At 44.1% G+C, this 25,432-nt stretch overlaps 1 protein-coding gene across 2 annotated transcripts in view; it reads right to left on the bottom strand.

Moving 5' to 3' along the window:
• Positions 1-25,432, bottom strand: part of jarid2b (jumonji and AT-rich interaction domain containing 2b) — a 105,905-nt gene that overhangs the window by 50,354 nt on the left and 30,119 nt on the right. For both annotated transcript variants that reach the window (XM_080863084.1, XM_080863085.1), the window contains exon 2: positions 6,529-6,655. In XM_080863084.1, the coding sequence (XP_080719210.1) occupies positions 6,529-6,655 (127 nt within the window). The remainder of the gene's footprint in view (positions 1-6,528; positions 6,656-25,432) is intronic.

Genomic DNA, 25,432 nt, shown 5'->3' on the forward strand with positions numbered 1-25,432 from the left:
GCAGACAACCAAATAAAAAAAAGATATCAACAAGATTTGGTTTCAGCGTACGCGGCTCCTGTAGTTGTTGGAAGGTGTACGCAGGGGCTTGCCCGATTTAACAACAGAGCGTGAGTGGGCTTGCTTATCAGGGAGGCAATTGGACAAGTTTAAAGCTTTTTGGGGTCATTACAAAACAGGACAGCGCTGCCAAGGAGACCAATCGACTGGAGACAGAGGGGCAGTAACACGTTTAAAAATGTACTTCCCTTGCCAACTCAAGTGTCACTTTGCTGAGCAGAAAGTTGAAGATTTATATCAGTGAGTAAAACAACACTGCAAACATTTGACACAGGGGATAATTCATCCGATTTTTTTACCTCTTTTGACCTGTTTTGACAAGCATTTCTGCCTGGCTGGACTTTTGGTATGGCAGGCTGCTGAATTATTCACATTCATTTTGAAAAGAGCAACAGTGACTCACTAAACACTCACATCTCACAGGGGTTTGTTTAACAAGAAACTTCATAAGCCATCATAAACCCTTTTATTCACTGAAAGAACACCTCCCCACTGGTCTATCACCCTCTCTCTTTTCTCTGAGTAACTCGTAGTTTTCTCGTGACACCCGGCCAAATTCCTTTTTGACTGATGCTTCTGAAAACCCTGCTTCACAAACTCCTAATAGTGGGTGTCAAAAAGGAAAACAAATTATTACGATTAGCGCAGAGGAGCACGGGTTAGAATAAGTGGCAACTTGAATGATATCCTGCTAGCAAAGACAACTGCTGCCGAACAAGCCCGGGCGTCGTGTCATCTGAGAACGATCGGATGGGAAGCGGGGTGGCGAGATCAAATGATAACGGAGGAGACAGAATGAAGTTGAGTGATTGTAGAGCAGGTTAAAAAAAAAGCAGGTTTTCAAACATATGATTTAACTGAGATTTATAAAAGTGCTCTGGGCTGAATGAACACACACACACACACACAGACAGACACACACACACACTTTCTCATTACTGCATAAACAACCGGGCTGTTGGGGTTTGCTCACACACGCAAGGCAGGTCAGCACCTGACTGCGGAGATACAGTCATCAGATGTATCTTTGCGCTCATAAAGTTAACAAAGACCGCCACGATGAGTAAGGCCATCGCACTGCTGGCAACGCTTTATATGTTGGTGCTGGAGAGCCTCTAAGTCTATAGGCCTGGGGTGAATCACTGCCTCACAATGTCTTGGCTGGCACGAAAGGCTTACATTCGTACTCTTTTAATGAATCAACTCCTTTGAAGTCCCCTTCATAAAAGTACTATTTTATAAAACGGGGGTTAAAACATGTTCATTCAATCAAATATTGGAATATATTCTAAATATTCAATTAAATTAAAACATCTTTCAGAGCTTAATATGTTGGCATGAAAAATGGTAATTAGATTTTTGAGGGGGGGGGGGGGGGTCATATAAACCGATATGAAAATGGGCAAGAGACTCATTAGAACTTCTGGACAGGGGAACTCACACCAGAGCAAACACAGAAATAGCTCATTAACTTTAATTGTGCTCTGAAAATGACTGACGCGTGATGTCCCCACAGAACGCAAACAAATAGGCAGAGGCACATTTCACCAGCCCCACCGCCCCTCCAGCTTTCCATCGCTTTCCCCCTACCTTGCCGCTGCCATACCCCATTCCTCCAAAGAGTTGTTCAACATATGCTGGTTGCACATGAGTGCCCATCTGAGGGGCAGAACGGAGCATCTTGGGGGAAAAAAAGAAAAAAAGAAAAAAGAAAAGAGGGCCGGGGATGGGCAAGCGTGGCAGAAAGAGGGGAGGGTCCTAAACTCAAGCCCCTGGAGCTCCTGAGGACCAGGCCAGTGGGGCATTCCAATGGCTGGTCCTATTGGGAAATAGGTGGGGTCTAATCAGATTTTAGGCATGCTTAACTAAGCCCATCGGATCTGCCGCGTGGTGCTCACCTCGACGTCTCGAGAGGATGGGAGGAAGCGAATGATGGGGCTGAGAAGAGAGCGCAAGCTGCAGTACTAAGTAGAGCTATAACTACATTCATGCCATGGGAAAAATCACACAAAGTAAAAAAAAAAAGAAAAAAAAAAGATGGAGACAATCAGGGGCAGAATGTGTCCTTACAACAAAGAATACATGAACAAGAGCTGCATGTGCAAAATCAAAGATATGGTATCAGACAGAGAATCCAATAAAGACCTTAAATACAGCTATGAAAAGAAAAACAAATGGGTTAGCAGACGTATGGGAGTAATTTGTCTGGTGACTTCCTAAAATTCCATATTATGCTATTTATTCAAGTAGCCCTCCGTGCCTGTATACAATTAAAGTGTGGGATAAAGTAAAACAAAAAAGATGGGCAGCTTTATTGCAGGAAAACTCCTTGTATTATCCATTCCCAGACTCTTTTTTTGAGAGTAGAAGCACATACCAAAACTTACTGCCTGGCAATGGGATTTGAAATAGCCCCAAATATAGTGCTCTTCCTTCTAAAATTAGACCTCAGTGCAGCTATGACCACAAACCAGAACAAAAAGCTCGCAACTATGTGCATTTCTGTAACACGGCATCTGCTTTTGTGCTGTTCAAGGCTATAACTGAAGCATCAAAGGTAAAGAATGGACACTATCATGGCTCGAACTGTTGTGGGAAAGCGCGAGAGGGCCGAGTAGACACAATCTCTCAGCCTCGCTTGAAATCCAAACTCGCCTTCTTCCAGCTACCGTGATTTTCTTTTATCACCACCTCCCTGTCTGTGCTGGTATACCTTCATCTGTCGTCCTCTGTCCGGCATCTTATCACCAGAGAGAGAATAGAGGTCCCACACAGTGCTTCAAGCTGCCACGGGCTGCCACTCTGGACGTGCAAGCGGGTGGCAGCACGGGAAATGCAGACAGACAGCAGAGAGACAGCAAACTGAGAGCTGAGGGAAAGGCCATGATGTGCATTAAAACGGGTAGGAACAACAAGTTGTGAGACTGGCAGCCAGACGAGAAAGGGGAAAAAAAGAAAATAGAGAGCGAGAGAGAGGGGGGACAGTCGGAGAAATGGGCAAACAGGGAGCCCTCTCTTCAGCGCCTCCTGGAATTTGGCCAGCAGCCAGTTCCTCCATCAATAGCACTCAGGGAAATGGAGAGAGAGGAAAGGAAAGGGTGGGTGTAAGCGAGATAGCGAGGTAGGGATGTGGCTACAGAGAGATAGCTTTGACGAGTCAGAAGAAGAGGAGACTGAAGGGTGGCAAATGGCGGAAGAACGGGGCGGGGAAGGGGAAAAGGGTGAGAGGGTTAGGGTGACAGGTAGCGTAGATACTTGGGACAGAAGGGGCAGAGTACAGGAAGGACAAAATGGAAACGGGAGGTAGATGGCGAGAAAGACGGAGACAGATGAAAGGAGCTGTGGGAGAAAAAAGGGGGACTGTGGGCGTGGAGATACATAATCGAGGAGATTGAGCAGCAGGCGGGAGAGAGGAGACAGGAGCTCGCGGAGAAGGCAGTAACCAGAGTCCTATTGATGTGTAATGGAAACCCTGCGTTGGAGGAGGGGGGTGGGGGGGACAAACGGAAGGACAAATGGATGGAGGGAGATAGGGAAAAGTAGGAAGGAAAAAAGAGAAAGAATGTGGCTGCGATGCGTGGATTAATGAGCAGAAGCTGGGATGCAGAAGGGCATAATGCTATTTGATAAATAATGCAGGGAAGGAGGCACGAGAGGCAGGAAGTGTGATGGACACAGACGGACGGCTGCCAGCTAGCAAAAGGTAAAGTGGCTGGGGAGATGGCATGATTACTGGTTATGGACAGGGAGAAGGCTGGGGTGGGCGGGAGATAGACCGGCACGTGCGGCTGATTGACAGGCCGCCACACCTCCCTCTAAAATAGATAGCTGCTGCTGCCACACAGTGACGGAGGAGGGAGGAGAGAGGAAAGGGAGAGGGGATGGAGAGATGCCCAAAGTAGGGGCAAAAAGCTGCTTTAGAAGCTTGGTTTGATGACGACCAGATGCCACGCTTTCAATCAGATCTGAAATAACATGAATTCAATCGTCCATTGACAAAAACACTCTGAAAAGCTTGATTTTTTCAGCGTTCTGTCATTGGGATTAAAAAGAAAATGCCAGTCCAAGAAAATGGACTGTTTGTCATTTTCAGTTTAAATAATCAGTTTTACAAATTTCGCTCTTTAAATTTTTTTGTCAATTAAGCAAATAAGCAAGGAATTTCCTGCCTTGCATCATTTCATCAATGTCCTATCCAAAATGGCTGATACTTCCACACAGACGACGACGCCTGCATGAGGCTGAAAAGTGCGGCACATGTCTGGCCCCAAAATATGCCCAGTCTCTCTAACCCGCAGTCCTCTAAAACAGCAGGGACTGCCCATTCAGGATGTAGTGCATGCTGAGTGTGATCCTCCAAAATGGCTGACAGTTTCACCACAATGTCTGTGCGAGAGAGGAAACTGTGCCGCTCGCACTGCCTCCAAATCCTCGCTAACCCACGGTGCTCTAAAACAGCAGGTCCCGTCTATTCAGCCCGACTCCCTTTTGTGTCAGTGCGGGCTGCTGTCGTTACCCCCGGTGCGACAGGCTGCCAACGCTTTCTAATGAGTCATTTTTATTCAGGCGATAAGGTCAGCTACCCGCGGCGGCTTAAAAGGCCCTGAGGAGCTCTGGAGTGGCAGCTATGAGATGCCAGACAGACGCACGGAGATGTACTGGCACATAAGGAGGGGAGGGAGGGGGTGGCACTCAGAACCACTATGGACAGAAACACTAAAGGATTTTTATTTTATTTTTTTTTAATCTTTGTGTTTAATAAAGAAAAAATGGCAAAAATAAGAAACGAGGAAAAGGAATAAGCTACATTTCAAAAGAGGTTCCCACCTCCCCGTTTATGCCCGTCTCTCTTTCTGCCGAGCTGGAAGACTGGGCGTGAACTTTCAGAGGCTCTTTTTTCCCTCCTGGTTTCTTTCTTTCCACGTCTGGGTTGTGTTAATGTCAACTGAGAATAGCTTCTGAGGCACGTGTGAAGTTCAAATCACCGCTGTTGGCTGGCTAAGGGCTTTTGTGTGTGTGTGTGAGTGTATGTGTGTGTAGGAACACCAGTGTCAAACAAAGACATGGTGGCAGCTTGGTTCAAAACAAGCTGTTCATCCCCCCTGTGCACTCACTCTTCTCATGTCGTTTCAGCCTCTCTTTTTTAAAAAAAAAAAAAAAACACACACAAATTCCCTCAACTGTTTCTGGAGCAGGCTTTGACCATGGGATTGGATTTATGTCTTTAGTAAGTAATTTCGGGTATTAACTCAAGTTAAGGCTTCTGATAGGCTCGTGTTTTAATGAGCCCTGACCCCAGGATGGGTGTAAATGTGTAAAGCTATTGAGTGGAGGTGGAATTAACAACACCTATACACGTGTTTTGTTGTGTGTGGCACTGCTGGAGACCTCATCTGTGTCCTTGTGTTTGATGCACAAACAACTTTTTTATAAACAAGAGGGAAATGCTTTCAGCTTTGAGGATGTGACACTGGCCCGAAAGACGGCCCAGTGACCAGAAACAAAAAGGATAATGAATGAAAATGAAAAAAAAACAACAAAAAAAAAAAAAAAAAACTAGCAACTGTGACATTTCCCCCCCTCAAAACATGACTGCAGCCATTCTTTGCCTCTGATTCTGTCACAACAGCGTGACAGTTTTCAGCTTCGCACACCTTCTGCACAGTTTCTTTTTACTGTGGCAAGCTGTTAACAGCACACTAATTGGTTTCATTTGTTTTTCTCTCTTTGCAAAGTCATCAGCTACATAAAGAGCACAAACGGGACTTTTCCACTAGAGGAACCATTATCCTTGAGTAGGACCCTTGGAGGAACTTTGTGTGTTTCTACTAAAAACATCCCTGCTCTCGCACTCGTACCTTTTAAAGGTTTGGGGATCTTTGGAGGTGGTGTAGAAGTGTCACCTGTGCCTCACTTTCTATCCTATTACCACCGTTTTTGCATGACTACCACCTAATGGACTGGAGCGGAGCAGTTTCAGCAAACCCAAGTCCTTGAATTTTCAGATGGGTTATTTTGAGGATCTAAGTCATTTCTCTGGACCTTTATTTAGACCCTTGTCCCCGCAGTAGAAACACAACAAGTCCCTGCAAAAGGTTTTAACCTACAGAGAAAGATAATCAGTTCTCCAAGAGTTCTCAATTCCATTAACAAAACAGCCAGTCCTGTGTGCTTAAGGGTTAATCTGTAGTATACAGCAAACTTGCATATGTATAATCACTTACTGAATGCTGCTGATGTGAACAAATAGGCCAGTTTACCTTATTTCACACTTTAACACTGATTAATTCAGCAAAGTATTACTGCTGTACAGTATACACCTACACATCTACTCAATCTGCTCTTTTGTAGCACCCAACCCAGAGACAGTAACAAAAGAAAATGTTAGTGCAAAGATGAGCTATGCAGTATTGCATTTACCTCCTTAATGCTCTAAGGAGAGCATTAAGGAGGTGGACTTAAACCCACCATTAGAGTTTGTGGTTCCATCCCCATCCAGCTGCCGTTTTTGTGCAGTCCTAAACTCCTTTAGGGAGAGGTAAAGCACCTTTCGCATAACCCGCTCCTCCGACCACGGGATCCCATCACTGTCATCCTGTGAAGATATCAAGAGGGTGAAAATGGATTAGTATAAGCCCTCATCGCAGAGAAAAACCACAAGCAATGTGCATTTCCCCATTTTCTCTAACCATTAACTCTGTTTCTGTTCACATCATGTTTTGGAAAGAAAAAACAAAAAACTTGGCAGACAAGAACATGAAAAGCACATAATAAAAGACAGTATTTGTAAGTTGGACAGCTGTTTATGGCGGGCCATTTCCTTTGTTTCTTTTTGCAGGGCAACAGAACTTCCAAAGTAGTGTGGCGTTATGTCAAGGTCAGGAAATGCTCACAGGGCAGCCAGGCTTAGATTTGTCTCAAAACAAAAGAAAGCTAAAACTAACGTCAACAAAGTCTGTACATTTTCACATTTTTATGAGGAGATAACCACATAATTACTCAGCACATTCAGTGTAGCATAAAAACTCCAAAAATGACCAAGAATTAAGGAATTACTTAAGGGGGGAAAAAAAAGTTGTTTTTTTTAGCTAAACTATGAACAAGCTATTACAATTAGACAATGAAAACTGAAAACTAATTTTAAATTATTTTATGAATAGTTAACGCAGAAATAAGGAATGCAATTTTTTTAAACAGATGGTCAAAACAGAACAAAACGGCTAGTTTGATTAAAGTACTTGTAAAAGTTGAAATTTTTAGCTAACACTGTGGATAAACAAACGAATGTATTAGCAAGACACAGTGGATATTTGTAATAATATTAGATAAAATTATGAAACTTGTAAATTATTTAGCTAAAAATATGGCGTTAGCAATGTAACAATGACCTAACAGAGTGGAGAAACAGTTAAAGCTGTTAGCTTACAATACAAACTAAATATAGCTAAATCAAGAAGAACATCAGATAAATAATCCGAGTTTTGGGTGACGGCTGTGCTAATGTGTGAGTTATGATAGATTTAGTAAAGAGAGGGGAAAAAACAAATAAAAAGATCCGAGTACAATGGGGACTCCCTTCCATATTGTTCTTATTGCATCCTTCCCCAACATCTCTCACTACATAGTGACATTAGCATGACACACTATTAGCATAACATAGCATTAGCTTACACACGGGGCAACACATTTGCATAACAATACATTAAGGGGTCGCATTTTCCCCACAACGCCGTGATCGGAGAGCATTAAAGCGATGAATAGGTAGGAAGCAAATGAAAAAGGCATCATGGGACTGCGAGTTTATGCGTTGCTAATCTCTCCCAGTGAGAACGAGACAAAAGTTGTTATTGTCAAAAGAGGTCACCAGGAGTCACACATGCACACACACACACAACACATCCTTCTCCGAGACATGACCCATTCAACTCGGTCTGGGCAACAAACACAAGATGGTTGAATTTGCAGCACATGGAGGGAAAGTTATTGGAAACACTCATTGCTGGCACTGAGAGTTTTAACGGCTTATTGGAAAAAAATATTCCAGCGCAAAGAGCATTCTTAAAAGGGTCTTTAGTGAGTGTCCAACAGCAATCACCATACTTCTTTCCTCCCTTGCTGCTTACACTCATTGCTCTGACAGCTGTGTTTGATGTCGAACAACGCTAATGACTAAAGGAAATGAGATTAGGACATGCGCAACAACAAAGAGGTATTAATAAATAATGGAAGCTGGAAATAGCTTTTCTCTACTCGAGTCATGGGGCGAGTGGTTTTCAGCTGTTGCTGTGCTGCTTTTATGTAACCAAAAAAAAAAAAACCGTAATGTATGCTAATTATCTGAATTAAAAGCACATTTCTAGTCCTGTCGACCCATCTCAGCAAGCACATTTCCTTCTGTCTGAGTCAAATGTAAAGAGGCAGACTTGTGTGGGAGCACACTGTTTGTTCATCCAGTTGACTCAGACCACTGGAGCTGGCCCTGCTAAGTGGCTGGCGGACACTGCATTATTGGGTGCATTATTTTAAAAATAAATATTTAAAATTCCACATCGAGGAAAAAAAAATTATAATAACACTCATATCAAACTGTTTTACTGCTGCAAGATAACAACGATAGTATTAAAACAAATTCTAAAAGATAAATAAATAAAAAGTCCAAAAAAGGAAAGAAAAAACAGAAGCAGGGGAGTAAAGATGACGAGCTGTGGGAACACAAACTGTACTTCTGTGTGCGTGGAAGATAGAGAGCGATGTAATCTTATCCTACTGGTATGGATTCTCCCACAGGCGAGTGAATAAGCCCGTTGTTTCCGACTCCTGGGGTCGGAAATGTTCTCTACACACAATCAAACATGCAACTGAGATATGATAGGAAGGAGCAGAAAATAGTGTGAAAGTGGTGGGTTGCCTTTACACAACTTTATTTAAAAAGGAAAAAGAAATAAGCCAGCACAGTACAAATTTTGGATTACAGGCCAGATGCCAACTTCAGCGATATGGTGTCTAATTTAAATCTTATTAAAAGGTCGCAGAGATATCTTGAGTGTTTTCTGTTGATACGACTGTAACACTGACAAAACTGAAGATTCTCTTTGTTGTTTCCGTCTCTTCGGTGGATAAAAATAAGCTCCTGCCTTTGTTTTGATTTCTGAGGTCTGCCCGGGGACCCTTCGGGGAAAGGCCTCAAGAGCTGGTGAGGGGAAAGGTGGGCAAATATTAAAACCTGAGTGTCTGCACATGATGGAGCTGGTGGGTGACAGCCATGTCTGCCTTTATACAAGACACACACTCGCACGTGCACACACACACACACACACACACACACGCTCGCATGTGCACACACACACACACATACACACACACACACACACACACACACACACGCTCGCATGTGCACACACACACACACACACGCTTGCATGTGCACACACACATGCAAGCAGACCTCCCAGTGCACTGATGCTTCGCAGCCTCTGACAGAGGGTGATCGGGTATTTTTTGGGGGCATAACTTGCAGTCACTCATTACACTGTCGCGCGTGCACACACACACACACACACACACACACACACACTAGAGAGACAGATAGTGGGAAGTATTCAATTATGCCATTTTCTCCTGTAGTTAATGTCATCTAATCCATTCACTGTGTGTGCATGCGAGTGTGTCTGTGTGTGCATGTGTGCAAAAGCCTGCCAGGTAAGCACCAATTACCTAGACAGCTCACTAGCACTCTTTCCCTCCATGGTGTGGCAGAAGGCCAAATGTACACACACACACACACACACACACACACACACTATATCTCAGGGTTACAAATGCTATCATATACAGATTCTATGGCTCGACACACACACAAAAACACCAGACACAGCTGCATTGGGAGAAAAAAAATGACCTTAAAGTTCATCTGTATTTCTTTTCCTCTCTGTTTCGCTGTGGTTTCCTCACAGTAGTTGGCAGATTGCCACAGATATTTCCTGCACTGTGTACACATGCGAGACTGGGGGAAAAAAAAAATGCAGGGAAGAAATGCTGACCGACTTTTTACCGAGGGGAGAAACGAAAAGAAAAAAAGTGACGGTTAAAGCTGTGCTCCGCTGCAACTGCTCTAACCTAAAACTTCCCAATACTTGCTCATAGCTGCACGAGATCAATTAAACACGTTTCCACAGCCATTTTCTGACCCAAGACAAAAATGGGCCTTCTGATCACAAGAACCTGCCTGCATGTGTGCGTGTTTGACAAAATGTTGGTCAGCATTACAGAAACCCTCCATAACCATATACATCGTGTTACCAGAGGACAAGCTTAGCATGAGACAAGAAGAGAAACATCTACTCAAACAACCAAAACGAGCTGCACCTCACTTTCCCTGACAAACACAGCACATCGTGCGTGTGCACGTATGTGTGCGCCTGCGCTTGTGAGGCATTGCCAGAACTCTTCAGAGACCGCTTTTACACAGAGCTACCTGGCACTGACACACACATCTACCCTACAACTAGCTCCCACCAGGCTAGTGGAATTCCACTAATGAGCGCGGGGACCTTTTCGGTGCACACAGTGCGTATGTATAACCAAGTGATGCCTCAGGATAATTGTGCGCTTACTGTCACCGAGCAACCCCACCCCCAACTCTTTTGTAATACACAGGTAAGCCATCCTACAAAACACACACAGATACACATAAATGCAGGCGGATAGGTTTAAAGCATCCATAGGGATAATGCGCATGAAAAAGTGTGTCATATAAGATCATTACATCTCTTATGTCCTGTGATGTTGCTCTCAATTTAAGTATGAAGTACAGCTCTAAAAGGAAAGAAAAAACAGCTTAACCACTGGGCTTCTTAAAATACTTTTTCTGCTCCATTTCCTGACATTATCCTGGAGCTGGCTTAAACGGCTCAAAGTATAACTGGAGCCCATCTTAAAGGTGGGCAGCAGTAGCCAGGCAAAACTAGAGTTTTGCCAACAACCGAATAATCCCGGTCAACACAGGTGTATAAACAGAACTGCGCAAATGTTTAAAAGCAGTCTTGCACTGTGCCAGGCATAAGCCCTCAAGAGTCTGCGCAGGATTACATCCATCGCTGCATCAGCACCAGCTCATTAGCTGGATAAAAAGTGGCGCCGGTTCCACTTCATAAGTCCAGCCCCCGTTCAAATGCTCCTCTCTGCAAAGCAGGCAAATCCAATAACCCAGAATGGAGACTGAACACATGTTCTAAATGTGGTGTAAGACACCAGGGTAGGGGCAGAGAGTTGGAGAGGAGGATGGGGTTCTGAATCTTCTGGGCATCCACTCAAAAAGTTGAAAGAAAAAAAAAAAATTTTTACTTGAGCATTCAGTGGGAATAAACGGTGACAATACAGATCTCCTCAGAGACCATATTTAACTCCCATATTAAAATATCACACGCAAACAATGGATTCATTTCGCACAACAAAAGCATGTTGAACACCAGCCCAGTCTGATTTCATTACCAGTATAAAAATACCCCAGTGCCAAAAACTCAAAGCTGTACTTTGCCAGTGTTTTGTTAAGTACTTTTTTTAGAAGTGTGTGTGTGTGTGTGTGTGAGTGTGAGTGTGAGTGTGAGAGAGAGAGAGAGAGAAATTACTTATTACAACATGAAGCAAAATACGCACACACAGAAGCTGCCTTTAACACAGAGACTCACTGTTTATCCCTGGTGCTGCTACAGAAGAGATGATTAAACCCAATACGTGCTTTCTCTTTTTATCATCAAGATGATATACAACTCATGAATAACTAAAAACACAAGAGAGCTACATGTAAGCGACACCACTACTGAATGAACACAACTCGTTAGGATTTCAGTCTACCGCACGTATAAATCCGCACACTTGCGTGTGCATACATTTCTGTGCAAGTGTGGGTGTGCGTGCGTGTGTACAAGCTAGCGGTTCTATAAATAGCTTTGTGCTGCTGCCGACTGTGCGGATGTCACAGCAGAGGAATGTGGGCCATGCGCAAGCTGCGATCCACTCTACAAAACTGGCCCAAAAAAATCTGTTATTCTAACACATTTCCTGTTGGAGCACGGACGGAGCAATAGCAGGACAGATAGATGGAGGAGAAATGCTATTTTAGCAGAGCCTGGGATTTTGTTTTCTAGTAGTCGGGGACAGTCCCTACACCACTACTACCCATCTCTTTTCCTTTCTGCACATGTTGAGCTTTCTTACCACTAACACATGGTCCCCAGATGACTGCAAGGACTCGACTGCTGAGGGTTCACAAGCAGTGCAGATGACGTTGATAACAATTATTTAATTCCCAAATACATGACTGGGGCCTCTCTCGCATTCATGACCAAGCGTTTCTGGATCTGAAACATTTAACCCATTAAAAAGACAAAAACCAGCGACAGAGTGGCAATGGGAGTACTGATGAGGCTGCAAAAGGTTCAAATTATGTCCGACTGAGCACTGCTGGGACTCCTTGTGAGTGACGGATACATATGCAGTATCTAAGCAGTGCAGTGATTCACTTAAAAAGAAAATAAAGAAAAACTAGAAAACTTATTTTGCCTTTCTGAAGCTTATTTCCAACGTCGAGTGTAAACAGTGGCAGCTGTTCCCTAAAAATCCCACTTGTCCTCATCCTACATCAGCAAGATCAACTAAAACCAGGCCAGCTTCCTTAAGCATGAAGCATGTGTTTGCGTTGAAAATTTACATTCCGATCCTAACTACATCCTGGTCCCCACTTCCCTTACAGCTTCAAGTACACCGGATGCTTAGCTCAGCTTGGACCTCAGAGAATAGCCGAACGGAACAAGGTTTCGGGGGTTGCCTGGGACAAGGGGCCCTATATAATCGCCTCATTATACCACAAGCTCACTGCAATGGAATGTGTGTCTGTGTGCACACACACGCACATCTGTACAGCCAAAGGGGCCTTCCCTCTTCCCTTTAAACTAGTCATGCTGGGATAGCCCTAGCACTTTCAGAGTATTTCCATCTGCAGAAGAAGAGAGAGGAAACAAATGCACAAAGACTACAAGATGCCTCCTGTGATAACGTGAAGACTTTAAAAATCGAGATCTTCCCGTGGGCAGAAATGCTGTTGAACGTCACTTTGTCGACATTCAGCAGATCAACGTTTCTCCACGAGAACAAAATGCCTTCCGTCTGGTCACGACGGCCGCTCGTGCTGAGCCGGGCTCGGTATGAGACGCGCGCCAACCTCCTGCGTCTCCCCGCTGTCAATCATATCAGCTGTCTGCATTTCCACATTCACGCACGCACGCACCGTCTGAATCTGAGCGCACGTAAGTGACAGACTGCCAGAGCTATTCAGCCCTGTCGAGCATTAAATGCTATCAGGCTGGTAAAAGTGGAGCACGGAGAGTGAGACAGAGAGGGAGAGAGATGGAATGAGGGTGGGAGCTTTTAACACTAACACACACACACACACGCACACGCGCACACACACACACACACACACACACACAGCTTAATTTGACTGAAAGAAATAAATGTCACAGAGCTTTGAAGAGCCTGTATGTGTGTCTGTGTGCATCTCCATTAAGCCCGCTAAATAAAAATGTTGCTTCTCGTGGATGGAGGGCAATTTACCTCGTTTCTGCATCTACTTCAGTCCACATTAACATGCCAAAAAAAAAGGACCGGTACTCCTACAAGGCATGTGCCAATGACCCTCAAACAACCATGAAAAAGCAGAGAAGAAGAAACAGCACATAATATTACATAAATTCCAGCAGCACCAGCTACATGAGCAGGTGAAGCCTCTTCTGAATTCTGGGCCGTTAGCCTAATTCTTCTATATCCTGGAACACCGACTCAAGCTTCCTAACAGCATGTGGAAGGAGTTGTAGGTTTTCTACTCTGTGCGCGTCATACCACACCACACTGGAGGAGCATTAGCCGAAAAAAGAAAAAACCTGCACTCAAAGCTTTGACTGTCGCCAAGCTGAGACAGGACAGCAGAACTGCTGCTGAGGGAATTTTAAGTGTCTCTCATAAAGCGAAATGTTCAAGGAGTGGCGTGGTATCAACTTTGCAGTGGCTTCACAGCCTTGTTGCCATGGCTTTTAGGGCTCAGATGAGGAACATTCTTCATACTGTGAAGTTACATTTGGTAGGCTGAGCCACGCTGAGCCACGTCTGGCCTTACAATAGGCCAAAACACATCAAAACGCCTCATGATAGGAATTGTGCATTAAGATATAATATTAAAAGAAAAACAAAAAAAAAACAAAACACTGTGCGCGTGTGTATGTACACACCAGTGTGCAGACTTTCCCTCTTTGATCTGACAGACTGCACAACAAATGGCTCTCGTTTAATAATAACAGCCTCATTCAACACATTTACTCTCCAACTCTGTCACAATATCAGTTTCACTTTGGCTGCACGCCGCTGACCAGAGGTTTAACTCATTTCTGTACACCACGCGTGCACAAACACACACGCACGCTCTCCAACTGTGGTCACGTGCAGTAAGCTCTGATCAACGGCGCTACCCAACACGCTGCCATTCATCACGGCGGCTGCTACGTCGCCCTGCTGTTCCGCCAGGATCCCTGAAGAATCTGCTGCTGATCGCATCCAACAGAGCTCCATTTCAAACACACAGACATTAGGTACGGCTTCTTATCAATGGCAACAGCTTACTTCATTAACTAAGGAAATGTGCTCTTAGGTTCCGATCAGAATGTTCGGCACTAGTTGCCGAGTACGTGATTAGGACAGCCATCGCGTGCATTTATCATTGAAAATATGGTAAGAAAGTGTCGTAAGATGTAAGATTGTATGAGGCCGCAAAGCAGATGGATGGGTAAGGTATCAGGCAGTCAGAACAGTTCTTGAAAATTGCTGTAAGATTTTACAGACACAGAAGAGAAAAACCTTCCAGGCCAAAGTAATCCTATGAAATGATGAGTGGAATCTTAGTTAACTCGGTTAGATAATCGATGTAAATGCCAGAGGGAAAATGCAAAGTGGGATCATTTCCACAGGTGTGCGTTAGCCTCGTCGCGCAGCTGCTTGCCGGCTACCACGACACTTTGTTTTGTAAGATTGATCATATAGAAGCTTGTGCTAAATTTGGTTTCTCATAATTGGTTTTTCGAATGATTTAATGCTCTCTAGGGTCAAAAACTAACTAGGCATGATGATCATGAACAAGTCGCCAAAGATGAGTAACCAAAACAAACTGAAAAAACAGCAGACAGACAGAAACACGACTCCCTCGGTTTATTCGTTTAACTGCAGTGATGCAGCCCATAGCTTTTACTAGCCGCCAGCTTTAATTTGACAGATTCTAGCGCTGTTACGAGCTCTTATGATACTGCTAGAGACAAATAGTGCTAAATGCTTGCTGCGGTCTGATGTGCATGTCCCGTGCACACAAATTCACATGCCTAATATGCATGAAGAAACTGTAGGCCTACATTAGACTGTATAGACATATCGTGCCAGAGTTGAAGCCCCCCCCCTCCTACAAACAAGGAGGGGACAGGAAGGCAGAAACAGGAAACAGAGTAACCTCATTAGCCTCATGCCTCGTCTGACAGGAACAGCCTGCAGGCTCACAGGCCTCGTACGAATACACAGAAAACCACCAGCCTTTGGTCAGTTTATGCAGCACCCGTCTGCTACTGGGGGAAGACGTCTTCTGTAGGAAACCAAGTTGCTGTGAGGGCAACACCTCAGGGAGACTTTTTGTTTTGTTTTCTCCGTGTTAGCCTTACATAGCCACGCTCTGAGAGAGCACCACAGGATTACATCTGGAATCCAGTTCGGTAAAGCTGTAAACAATCAGACAGGAAGAAGCACACAAGTGCCATCAAGAACGGGGTCTACTTTAAAAACAACAACTCATACCCCGAGGCACGAACTTCATTTGGTCTTATTCTGCACAGGCACGGTGAGCTGCTTTTACTAGAAAAGACACATTAATCCCTCACCACCACCACCTTTCCACAGCTATGGCACTGAAAGGATATTGAGCGTGTGAAAGAGAGCACGACTTGCCCACATAAAGGAAAAGTTACATGATGTGTGCATTGCCAGAGAGGGGTCAGATCAACCCGGATGAATACTGGAGGTCGGCGGGGGACTCAGATATCGAAAGTATCGATACCAACGCTGGTATCGGTATTGTGATTGATACTAGTGCGATAGGATCAATACTCTCTTTCCATCCTCCAAGTTCAGTAGGTTGTTCACTGAACTGTGTTTAATAAAATTCTTTTGGAAATTAAAAAATAAATAAAGATGCACTCGGGGAAATGTTACATCAGTTTTATTTATAGCCTATAGCACAGTAAAACATCAGAAACTCACACAAAGTGCCTTTAAGAGAGGCGTTTTTACATTCCAGGTCTCCAAAATAACAGTTTTGTGGTGTGTTTTTACTTGCCTTAGCTAATTGTTGTGAAAATGAAAGATTACAGCGATTTAGTGGTTATTAAAACATTTTCAGAATTCACAAATTAACAAGTCTATACATTATACTGTTCTCCCCTAACATAAGCGGCCTTTATAGGTTAAAAGCATCAATATTGGAATCAGCAATACTGTTACTGTATTTACGTGGTATGAGACCGATACCAATAAAGAAGTAGAAGAAGTAGAAGAACCTCTTGCTGATCACAGAGACAACTACATTTAAAAAAAGTTTTTATTATCTGAATTCTGCTTGCATCTCTTCAAATTCAACAAATGTGGATGACCTCTGACCCTGCTTTGCTCATCTTTAAGGCCCCTTCTTGCATCTCTTCCAACCAAAATAACCAGCGTCTAATATGCTCAAAAGGTAGCGCCTTTTGTTGTGAAGTGAGTCGATTCAGGCTTTAAAAAGCTTGTGTTTGTGTGTGCTGATGCACTACAGTGGTAGCCTTGGCCCAGGCTGGTCAATGAAGTCGGATGCGGTCATTGTAGCTACAAAAGTGACTTAAAATATCCCTTTTCACACCTTCAATGCTCATGTGCTTTCACACTCGCCACTCTACACAAACCATTTTTAGGTATTGTGACAATTTGTTCTGAAATTTAAAAAAGAAAAAAGGAAAAAAAGCAGTCCTGTGGGTTAAAATAAAATGGGTTTAGAAACTTGCCTACTTTTCAGAGATCTTTTTGAGAGATAGTATTTTGCATCCGCTGAAGATTAAGTGAGCCTCGTCAGTGAAATCAAGGGCCATTGGTCGACACTCAGACATCACCTAATGCGTTTGAAATTGCTGTATTCGAAAACAAAACTGTTCCACAAACAAAATTACTGTTATTACTTTTAGACAGTGGAAACCGTCCAGCGATGATGTAACACCGTGATTTTTGGCTCGCCCTCTGCGCTACATCCTTTTTGACTCGAGCCGTTTTTCACACTGCAGCGCATGTGTGAAAAACGGCTCGCAAGAATGAAAACGTTCGACGCAGTCACATGGATCTTAAACCTGACAACTCCCTGGTACGAAGTCTGCGCGAGGCCTGACTGTCCTGTGCTCTGCACAGCAAGCAACAGTCTGTATTAATAGTCTGTGAGAGGTCATATTGTGTCCTGCTTTCTTGCGCTAGTCAGGAAGCTTCTCAGTTCCCTCAAGTTCATGTGCGAGAACGGTTTCAGTCAGCACAGGCATCACATACTGTGCCAAACTGTGAGTGTGTGTACAGTGGTCCCTCTACAACCTTAGCGATGTTTACCTTGAAACCCTTGCTCAGCATCCTTATGCAAACCTCTATAGTCATACAAGGATAAGTCGAGTTTTTTGCAGCAGTTTTGATGACACAAACTAACAAGAAGAGGGGGAAAAAAAACAAAAAACAAAAGCAACTTGCCAGACTCAGAGATGCGTTGCTAGGAAAGGTGTAGGAGACAAGTGAGCAAGCAAAGGAGTGATGGAAGGCCTGCTTTTCTTTGCTAGTCTGTCATGCACCCCCCCTCCGTTACTGCATGCCGCAGTGCTAGGTAATACACTGCCCAGTGTCATTTATTAGGATGGATGGCAGTCCTGAAATGGCCTGGATCTGTGCAAGAGGAGAGGAGAGGCTCTTGTGTGGCCACTCTGGGCCTGGTGCCGGGTGGCATTGGTTGGCATCACCCCCTCTGCAGCTGGTAGCAATATTAACCCGCCTGTTGGCAGACGGCTGGTGGGGCCGCGCGGGCAAAGGAGCAAGCCAGACAGGAGGTGGGGTGAGTGTGTGTCCTGAGTTGCCCTCTGTTGGCCCTGATGCGTTTGCACACTTGTGGGTAAGTCACTTGAGGGTTAGTCTGACTTTGTGTATCCAACTTCACAGACATGCTCTGGGTGTGGTGTGTGGCTACGGGAGCCTGCATGTAGCTGCTTGTAGTGGTAGGTGGCGTGAGGATCCAGACCATAAACAAACCAAGCTGAGATGGGATGAGAACATGACAAAATATTGGCTAAAGATCCAAAGTCCCATTTAAAAAAAACAAAACAAAAAACACTGCAGGCCTACATGGAACATACTAAGTCATAAAAAGCTCGGGCGAGCTTCTCTCAGAGGTTTTCTTCTTTTGGGTTTGACGTCTGATGGGGGTCTTGTTTACTCTCTCACAGGGACGTGCAAATTCCTAAGATTGGCAGATACAACTTCCCACTGGTGTACTCAACAATACCACTACCATTAACAAGATTCCTTTAAAGTATAAAAACAAAACAACAACACATAAATAAAAACAGTCTTTTTTTAAACAACAAACAACAACGAAGACTGTAGCAATTTAGCAATTCACCTCTACGCAAAGTAAGCTTGTTTTGGGAAAAACAACCTGACACCGATCGTTTTTTAGCCTGATATCACATGCCGCTGAACGTAAAGCTGAGAAGAAAGAAAGTCTCTATGCTAGGACTGCTTTTCAAAGTAAAGAGACCCATTTTCCACTAGCGTGAGTGGGGCTGATAACAGCAACAACAGAATAGCTTGTACAGACCATGTAAGGTCAAGTCTCTCTCTGGCTGACAATCTCGCTAACAAGCCCATTGCAACACAGCTCTTTTGACACTGTACACACACACAGATCATCTCTGAAGGACTTAAAGGCTCACATTATAAAAGAGCTTGTCTCGATCATTACAGACAAACTGTGTCCTGCTATGTGTGTACACACACACACACACACACACACACACACACACACACAGTCAAGGCCACAAGGTGCGCATCCATCCCTTTATCCTATCAGCTACAGCGCTGTGAAAAACTCTTAAACCACCCCTCATTTATTTATATTTTGCTCCAGGACTTTCTTACTGTACTTTATTTTTTTAAAGGTGGTCTTGAGCAATAGTTCTGCAGGCTTTCTGAAGGTCTTTCAGCATTTTTCTTGAGACAGTACTCTTACCTGATCATATTTGTGTTTATTAAGCAACTTAACACAGACTTATGGGAATTTCAAGCTCCAAGTATATTTCAGGATGGTTGTGCAGTGTGTGCTTAAAAAGGATTTGAGGAAACTGGACAGCTGGGGAACAAAAAGAAGTAGAAGTAGGCCTAAAAGCTATATATAAAAGTCACATAAAGAAAATTGTCTGCAGGTAATCATATGTATTCAAATATAGCTTACAGATGACTCAAAGAATCTATACAAGTCAAGAGCATACAAGGACACGCCTTGTCACCTACAAAGAGGAATACATTAAATCCTATCCTGTACCCATCCGCCAAGAAACCTGAACGTCTGCTAGCAGAAATCCAATTCAGATTACATGCAACATGTTTATTCAAGCCTTGTGTAGTTAGTGGCATTTTTGACGACTCGCCAATAATTTCTCTATTATTTCATAAACAACTATTATTTTCGCAGTGTTATACTGCTAAATAAAAAAAAATGAATCAAACTATTTTGAATGAGCTACAAATACCAGCTCGGTGGCAAGTTAATTACCCAATTTAACAAAACAAATAATCACCCTCTGGCTCTGAACCAGTCTACCGAACTATTTTCCTTATGGAAATGAGCATGTTGTGTGCACACATAGGCTTGCATTGCATTGGGGGAGGGGCTGACATCAGCTGAGCAATTCAGAGAAAAAACATGCATAGGCTCTGATGAGTCAATAGTTAAGGCCTGCTTTTAGTTTGTTGCCTCTTCTCATTAGTGAGGTAATCAAAGACAAACTTGGAATGGGAGGAAGCATGTGTTGAAACGCTGTCTGTTAGCTTCTCAAGTAACTCATGTACACACACACACACACACACACACACACACACACACACACACACGGGGGATTTGCACTGGACGTACACTTGCAAGTACTTCAGGCATTAACCACATATAGTCACATATTAAAAAAAGGATATACGCTATACACCAATTACATTTTTGCAGAATTTGACATTAAAAACCAACTCAATCATGAAACTTTCAGAATAGGCAGCCGTGACTATCCTGGAAAATTCTTAATTAGCGGCGATATCCAGCAAGTAGGCTGAAGTGCACCAGAGTGAGAACAATCTCATACTTCAATCCCGACAAACTTTGAAACATCTAACACAGTAAGGAGAGTAAATAAAACGCAGTGAAATGGTGAGAGCAAGCCGTAAATAAATATGGCAAAGTGCTACAAAAGCACTCTGTGACCAATCTGGAGCCATTCACAGGGGAATGGAAAAATCTACGCAACCTCCTACTCACACGACCTCTCGCCACTTGACTATTTATTGCAGTCCAGATGCATCTTGTTTATTTACCCAAACACCGTGCCCCAATTTAGTCCGAATGAGGCAAATTAAATCAGACCTTGTGAAATCGCTTCACTTCCCTGCCCTCGTTTCGTCCATTAAATTGTCATTGTTGGCCATCCTTTTACGAGACGTGGTTAAACAAATGCAGTGCTCAAGGAGGCGAGCACAGCACCAGACAGCACAGCACACCCCCTGCGACCCGCCTAGGTGGGTGAGAGGTGGAGTACCTGGGCTAAGTGAGAATTTATTTTCTGGAACATTTAGTTATATGCATTTTTTTTTTTTTTTTTTTTTTTTTTAAATTGGTACCATAAGGTTAAGCAGAAACCACAAAATGTAAACATATGGTCAATATGCCGAAAGAAAATTAAAGCTATAATATTAACAAAAGATTATTTGCAGAAATAAGCAACTAATTTCCAATCAATCAAAGACCACGTGTGGTTTAAGCGACACACTGATTTCATATCCCACAAAAAAAAAAAAAAAAAAAAAAAAAGTCCAGCTAAAAAGGTCAAGGGTCGAGGGCAAGCAGGTGGCCAGAGAGGTGGGGGTTAAGGTTGACCTCTCGGCAGTCACGTCAGTGGGTGGGTCTCAGTCACTCTGTTCAAAAGGACCCGTCAATCACAGTCACTCATTTAACATGCGTCGATTTCTGGTGGCCCCAGGGATCCGGCCAGCTATTCCTCTCTGGCCCCTTTACCCCCAACCAGAGGCAGATAAGGGCCTCTTTACATGACAAAGTGCTGTGGAAGAGCAGGCAGAGAAAAGAAAGAGGTCCCTTTCAGTTGCTGATGGGGGAGCAAATCCTCTGCCTGCAAGGGGGTTTTGATCACATGGTTCTTAATTCCAAACGCAAGGTGAAATTGGGACTCCTGGATTCCTTTCCAATCGTTCATATTAAGCAACTTTATATTACAGTCGTTCAAACCACAGATCTGAACTTTCTAAAAATGCATTGAGTAAAGCTTAAAGTGTAATCTTTATTAATCTCTTCAGGTTCCAGCTGGTCACAGCATAATAATCAATATTTTCAAGTCATGCTCTGAATGTGAATACTGTGGCTACCGCAGCACTCTTGGCACAATTTTAGATCGCAGCTGCAAACTTTCACCTGGCACCGAACCTCTGCCTCATTAATGATGTGCAACGTGCTCAAACTCCCGGTGCTTAAAAGCAAGAGAGACGCAGCAAATTGTCATCTTTTGTCTTCAAATGCGTGCTGGAATCGGTGAGCCGTCCTGGCCACGTGGCGTGAGAGGAGGAAAGGGAGGAAGAAGATGAGAGAAAAGGAAAAAGGGAAAGCCTGGTTTGCAAAAACTGGCTGACTAACAAAGCGTCTGTTGTTATGAGTAAAAAAAAAAAATTTTTAAAGGAGGGGAAAAAAGCAAAACAAAGAAATGTATTAGCACAGAGAAGATCGGGGGGGTTTGGGGTTCAGTTTTGTTTTTAGTCTGAGCTGGAGAATCTCCCGTTCGAGCCATCTGCCCGTGTGAAAGCAATCGTAAGAGTCAGACAGTTTCTGCCAGCAAAAAGAAGAGAAAAAAAAAAAAAAAAAGAGGAAATGAAGCGATGCCACAGGGGAGTTGGTAGCAGAAAAAGGAGGGAGCGAGGACAGGTAGGCATTGTGTCTCGAGTTTCCCTTTCTATTCATTCACCCTGGTTCCTTTTTGGCCTCTTGGGGGAGACGGTAACTGAAGAGGGTGTTAGAAATGTTTTGCTGCTCAGATGCTGTCATCAGCAGACAGAGGAAGTTTTGTACGCGGTGGCCTGTAAGGATGAAGGAATTCAGAGCTGATAAATATAATGTGGATATCTTTTACGATTTCAAGGAGACGTGGCACGCCTTTCCGGGTGGATCGTACGCCTCTGCGAGCGTTGGATGATAAAGCAAAAAGATGAGGCCTGTTTAGTGGCGTTTGTTCATCTTTAAAAACCAGGCTGACCAATATTAAAAGGCTTTTCCTCGATATGCACAATCAGCTGGTTTCTTTGATATAAACAATATGCACCACAGGAGGGGGGAGATAATTGTTGACAGTCCCACAGGGCAGTGATAAAATTGTGATTGCTGAATTATTGCTGCACTGCTGGAAGGGGGAGGGGGCATTTAATTTCAGACAAGGTGAGGGTATGATGGAAGGTTGTCCTATAGGCCCTGCTGGCGTTTCTCTCCCTGGGGAAGTTGATTTTTAAAAACAGCTCCCCCCTCCTCCTCCTACTCCTCACCATATTTCACCCACATTTTCAAATCCGCACAAATCTTCATCCATCACCGACAGCGAGGCAAAATAAACAATCATACTGTACATCCATCACTGTCTGTTTAATGCTGCACGGCTCTGCAAGGTGGGGACTCTTCAGCGTAGCGGCACGTGTGCGCTCGCTAACACACATCAGCTCAGCGCGCGCGCTTCTAGCGCCGGTGGCGAGAACACAATCCGTAGGGGTGGGTGGCATGCTAAAGCAGAGAATTTCTTTTGTGGATAACAAGCCTGATCCAGAAATCAGAGAAAACCTCGCCGTGTGCGGCCAATACGAGGCCGGCGCCACACAAGTCAAAACTTCCCGGCGAAAGGAGGCACAATCATCCTCTCGCTCAGCGCCCATCACCTCTGAGAGAGCAGGCATGAGTTACATTCTAATTTGACTCCGAACTACCGACGCGTCTCTGGTGCGTCCTTCCCCCGGCAGCCGGCGGTGAAAAAGAAACATTAAACACTACTGTAAATACAGGCCACCGAGAGGGGCGTCGGGTGTGCTGATATCAGTGCTGCCAGGGACTGATCCTGTCTTTAATCTAAACCTTAGATCTGGGCTCTCAATCACAGCGTCTGCTTCAGACCCAGAGTCTACTGGCCATCGTCACCTGGCCTTCCCTCCTCTCATCTAACACTTCATAAAGACCATTCATCCCACCATCCTTTCATCCGTCTATACCAGGGGCCTCGTTAATCCTCCTCTCCATCCTGACCCTGTACCACTCTACTGGACTGGGACAAACTTCAAAGAGCGAGAGAAAAAGAGAGAGAGCAAGAGAGATTGGGTGGGCGGGCAGCTGTGTTGTGCTTGGCCTACACCACAAAGCCTTTAGAGGACACACACACACACACACACACACACACTTCAGCACTAGTTAATCTTTGAAGAAAATGAATAACTAGGCGTAGTAAACCTGGACCAATTCGCCACAGATCTGGCACAGACCTGCGTTTCAGGTCTGCATTCCATTTATGATTTAATTAATTAAATATTACTTTATTTCTTTAGTACTCAATAAGTTGTTTCATGTCAAGGAAACAAATAGAGAAAAATCTTAAAGTCTTCCTAAGTTTTGGTGTCATAAGTGTCGATCTCTTTGAGAAAGGTGAAGATATTTAGACTATTAGAAGGCCATAAAATGCATGTTTGGCCATATTCACAAAAAGATGTTGCACATCTGTCACATGTGTAGCTAACTAACCCTTGGAAAACCCCAGAATCTCTAATGGTCATTAAACCAAGAATATATTGACGTGTCAAATGTACAAGTATAAACAGCATTAAAACATGAACGTGAAAACACACAGACGCACACAAACGAACAAGCAATTGATACTGGTCTATAGATGTATTCTGGCCATTCACTACTATCAAGGACATCGCTTTCCCACAGGAACACGTACCATTTAACCAGAGAGTAGAACTGGACAATATCCCCTCAGTGATGAGCAGCCATTAGCTGCTCTGGTACACAGTGTGCTAAGCTAATGCTCGACCCCATATGGGCTGCAATGTGCTTTGGGAAGGGGTACACATAGAAAGAGAGAGAGAGCTTTGACATCCCAGCTAAAAGTGACAGCCTGTGCAAAGGGGGGGGGAACCTCACACAAACACACACATCAAAACACACAAACACACACATCAAAACACACAAACACACACAGCTGATGACAGCTAAGGGAGCCTGACATGCCTGCCACTGCCACTGGTAGATGTATGTTTATTTTATTAACCTGCCACAGACTCTCGGCATGCCGGGGGGAGGAAGGAGAAGGGGGGAAAGGGTTAGTGTGTGTGTGTGTGTGTGTGTGTGTGTGTGTGTGTGTGTGTGTGCTCTGCTTGCTGTGACCTGTTAATGTACAAGCAACGTGAATTAGGTACATTTATTTGGAATATTTCACTTCTTCACTTAAAATGCTTTCCCTCCAAGAAGCGGGGAGAAATTTCAAACTGACACTTAAATTGTGTCCACATACAAACACGGGAGAAACCCTCCACGTTACAGCTGAAGCCTGACTTTGCAGTTACGGAACAACAAAGAGGTCTGAAACGGGTGAAAACGATGGGAACGAACAGGCACGCAGCACTCAGCTGGGGTTTATTTTGCCAGCATGTTTCCATCGGAACTTCACAACCGCATTAAGCGGCCCGCTTTGTAGTAACTTCTCCAAGCACTGATAAAGCCTTTTTCTCAGCATCGGCTCAAGACGGTTATTTGAATGTGAATGACTCATCGCCACTTCTGAAAAGATACGAGTTTTATGCAGAAATGAGCCATTCCTGTGTCGCCTGCCCTTCTTGCCAAACTGCATTTGTGACGCGGACCCACAGTATCGACCAAACCGCCTCGCCTTTATCGCTCCAGCCTAGAAACCGACACCCACCCAGCTGCTCGCGACACGCC

Source organism: Rhamphochromis sp. 'chilingali', assembly GCF_963969265.1.
Source record: "Rhamphochromis sp. 'chilingali' genome assembly, chromosome: 17".
In the NCBI taxonomy this organism is placed as follows: domain Eukaryota; kingdom Metazoa; phylum Chordata; class Actinopteri; order Cichliformes; family Cichlidae; genus Rhamphochromis; species Rhamphochromis sp. 'chilingali'.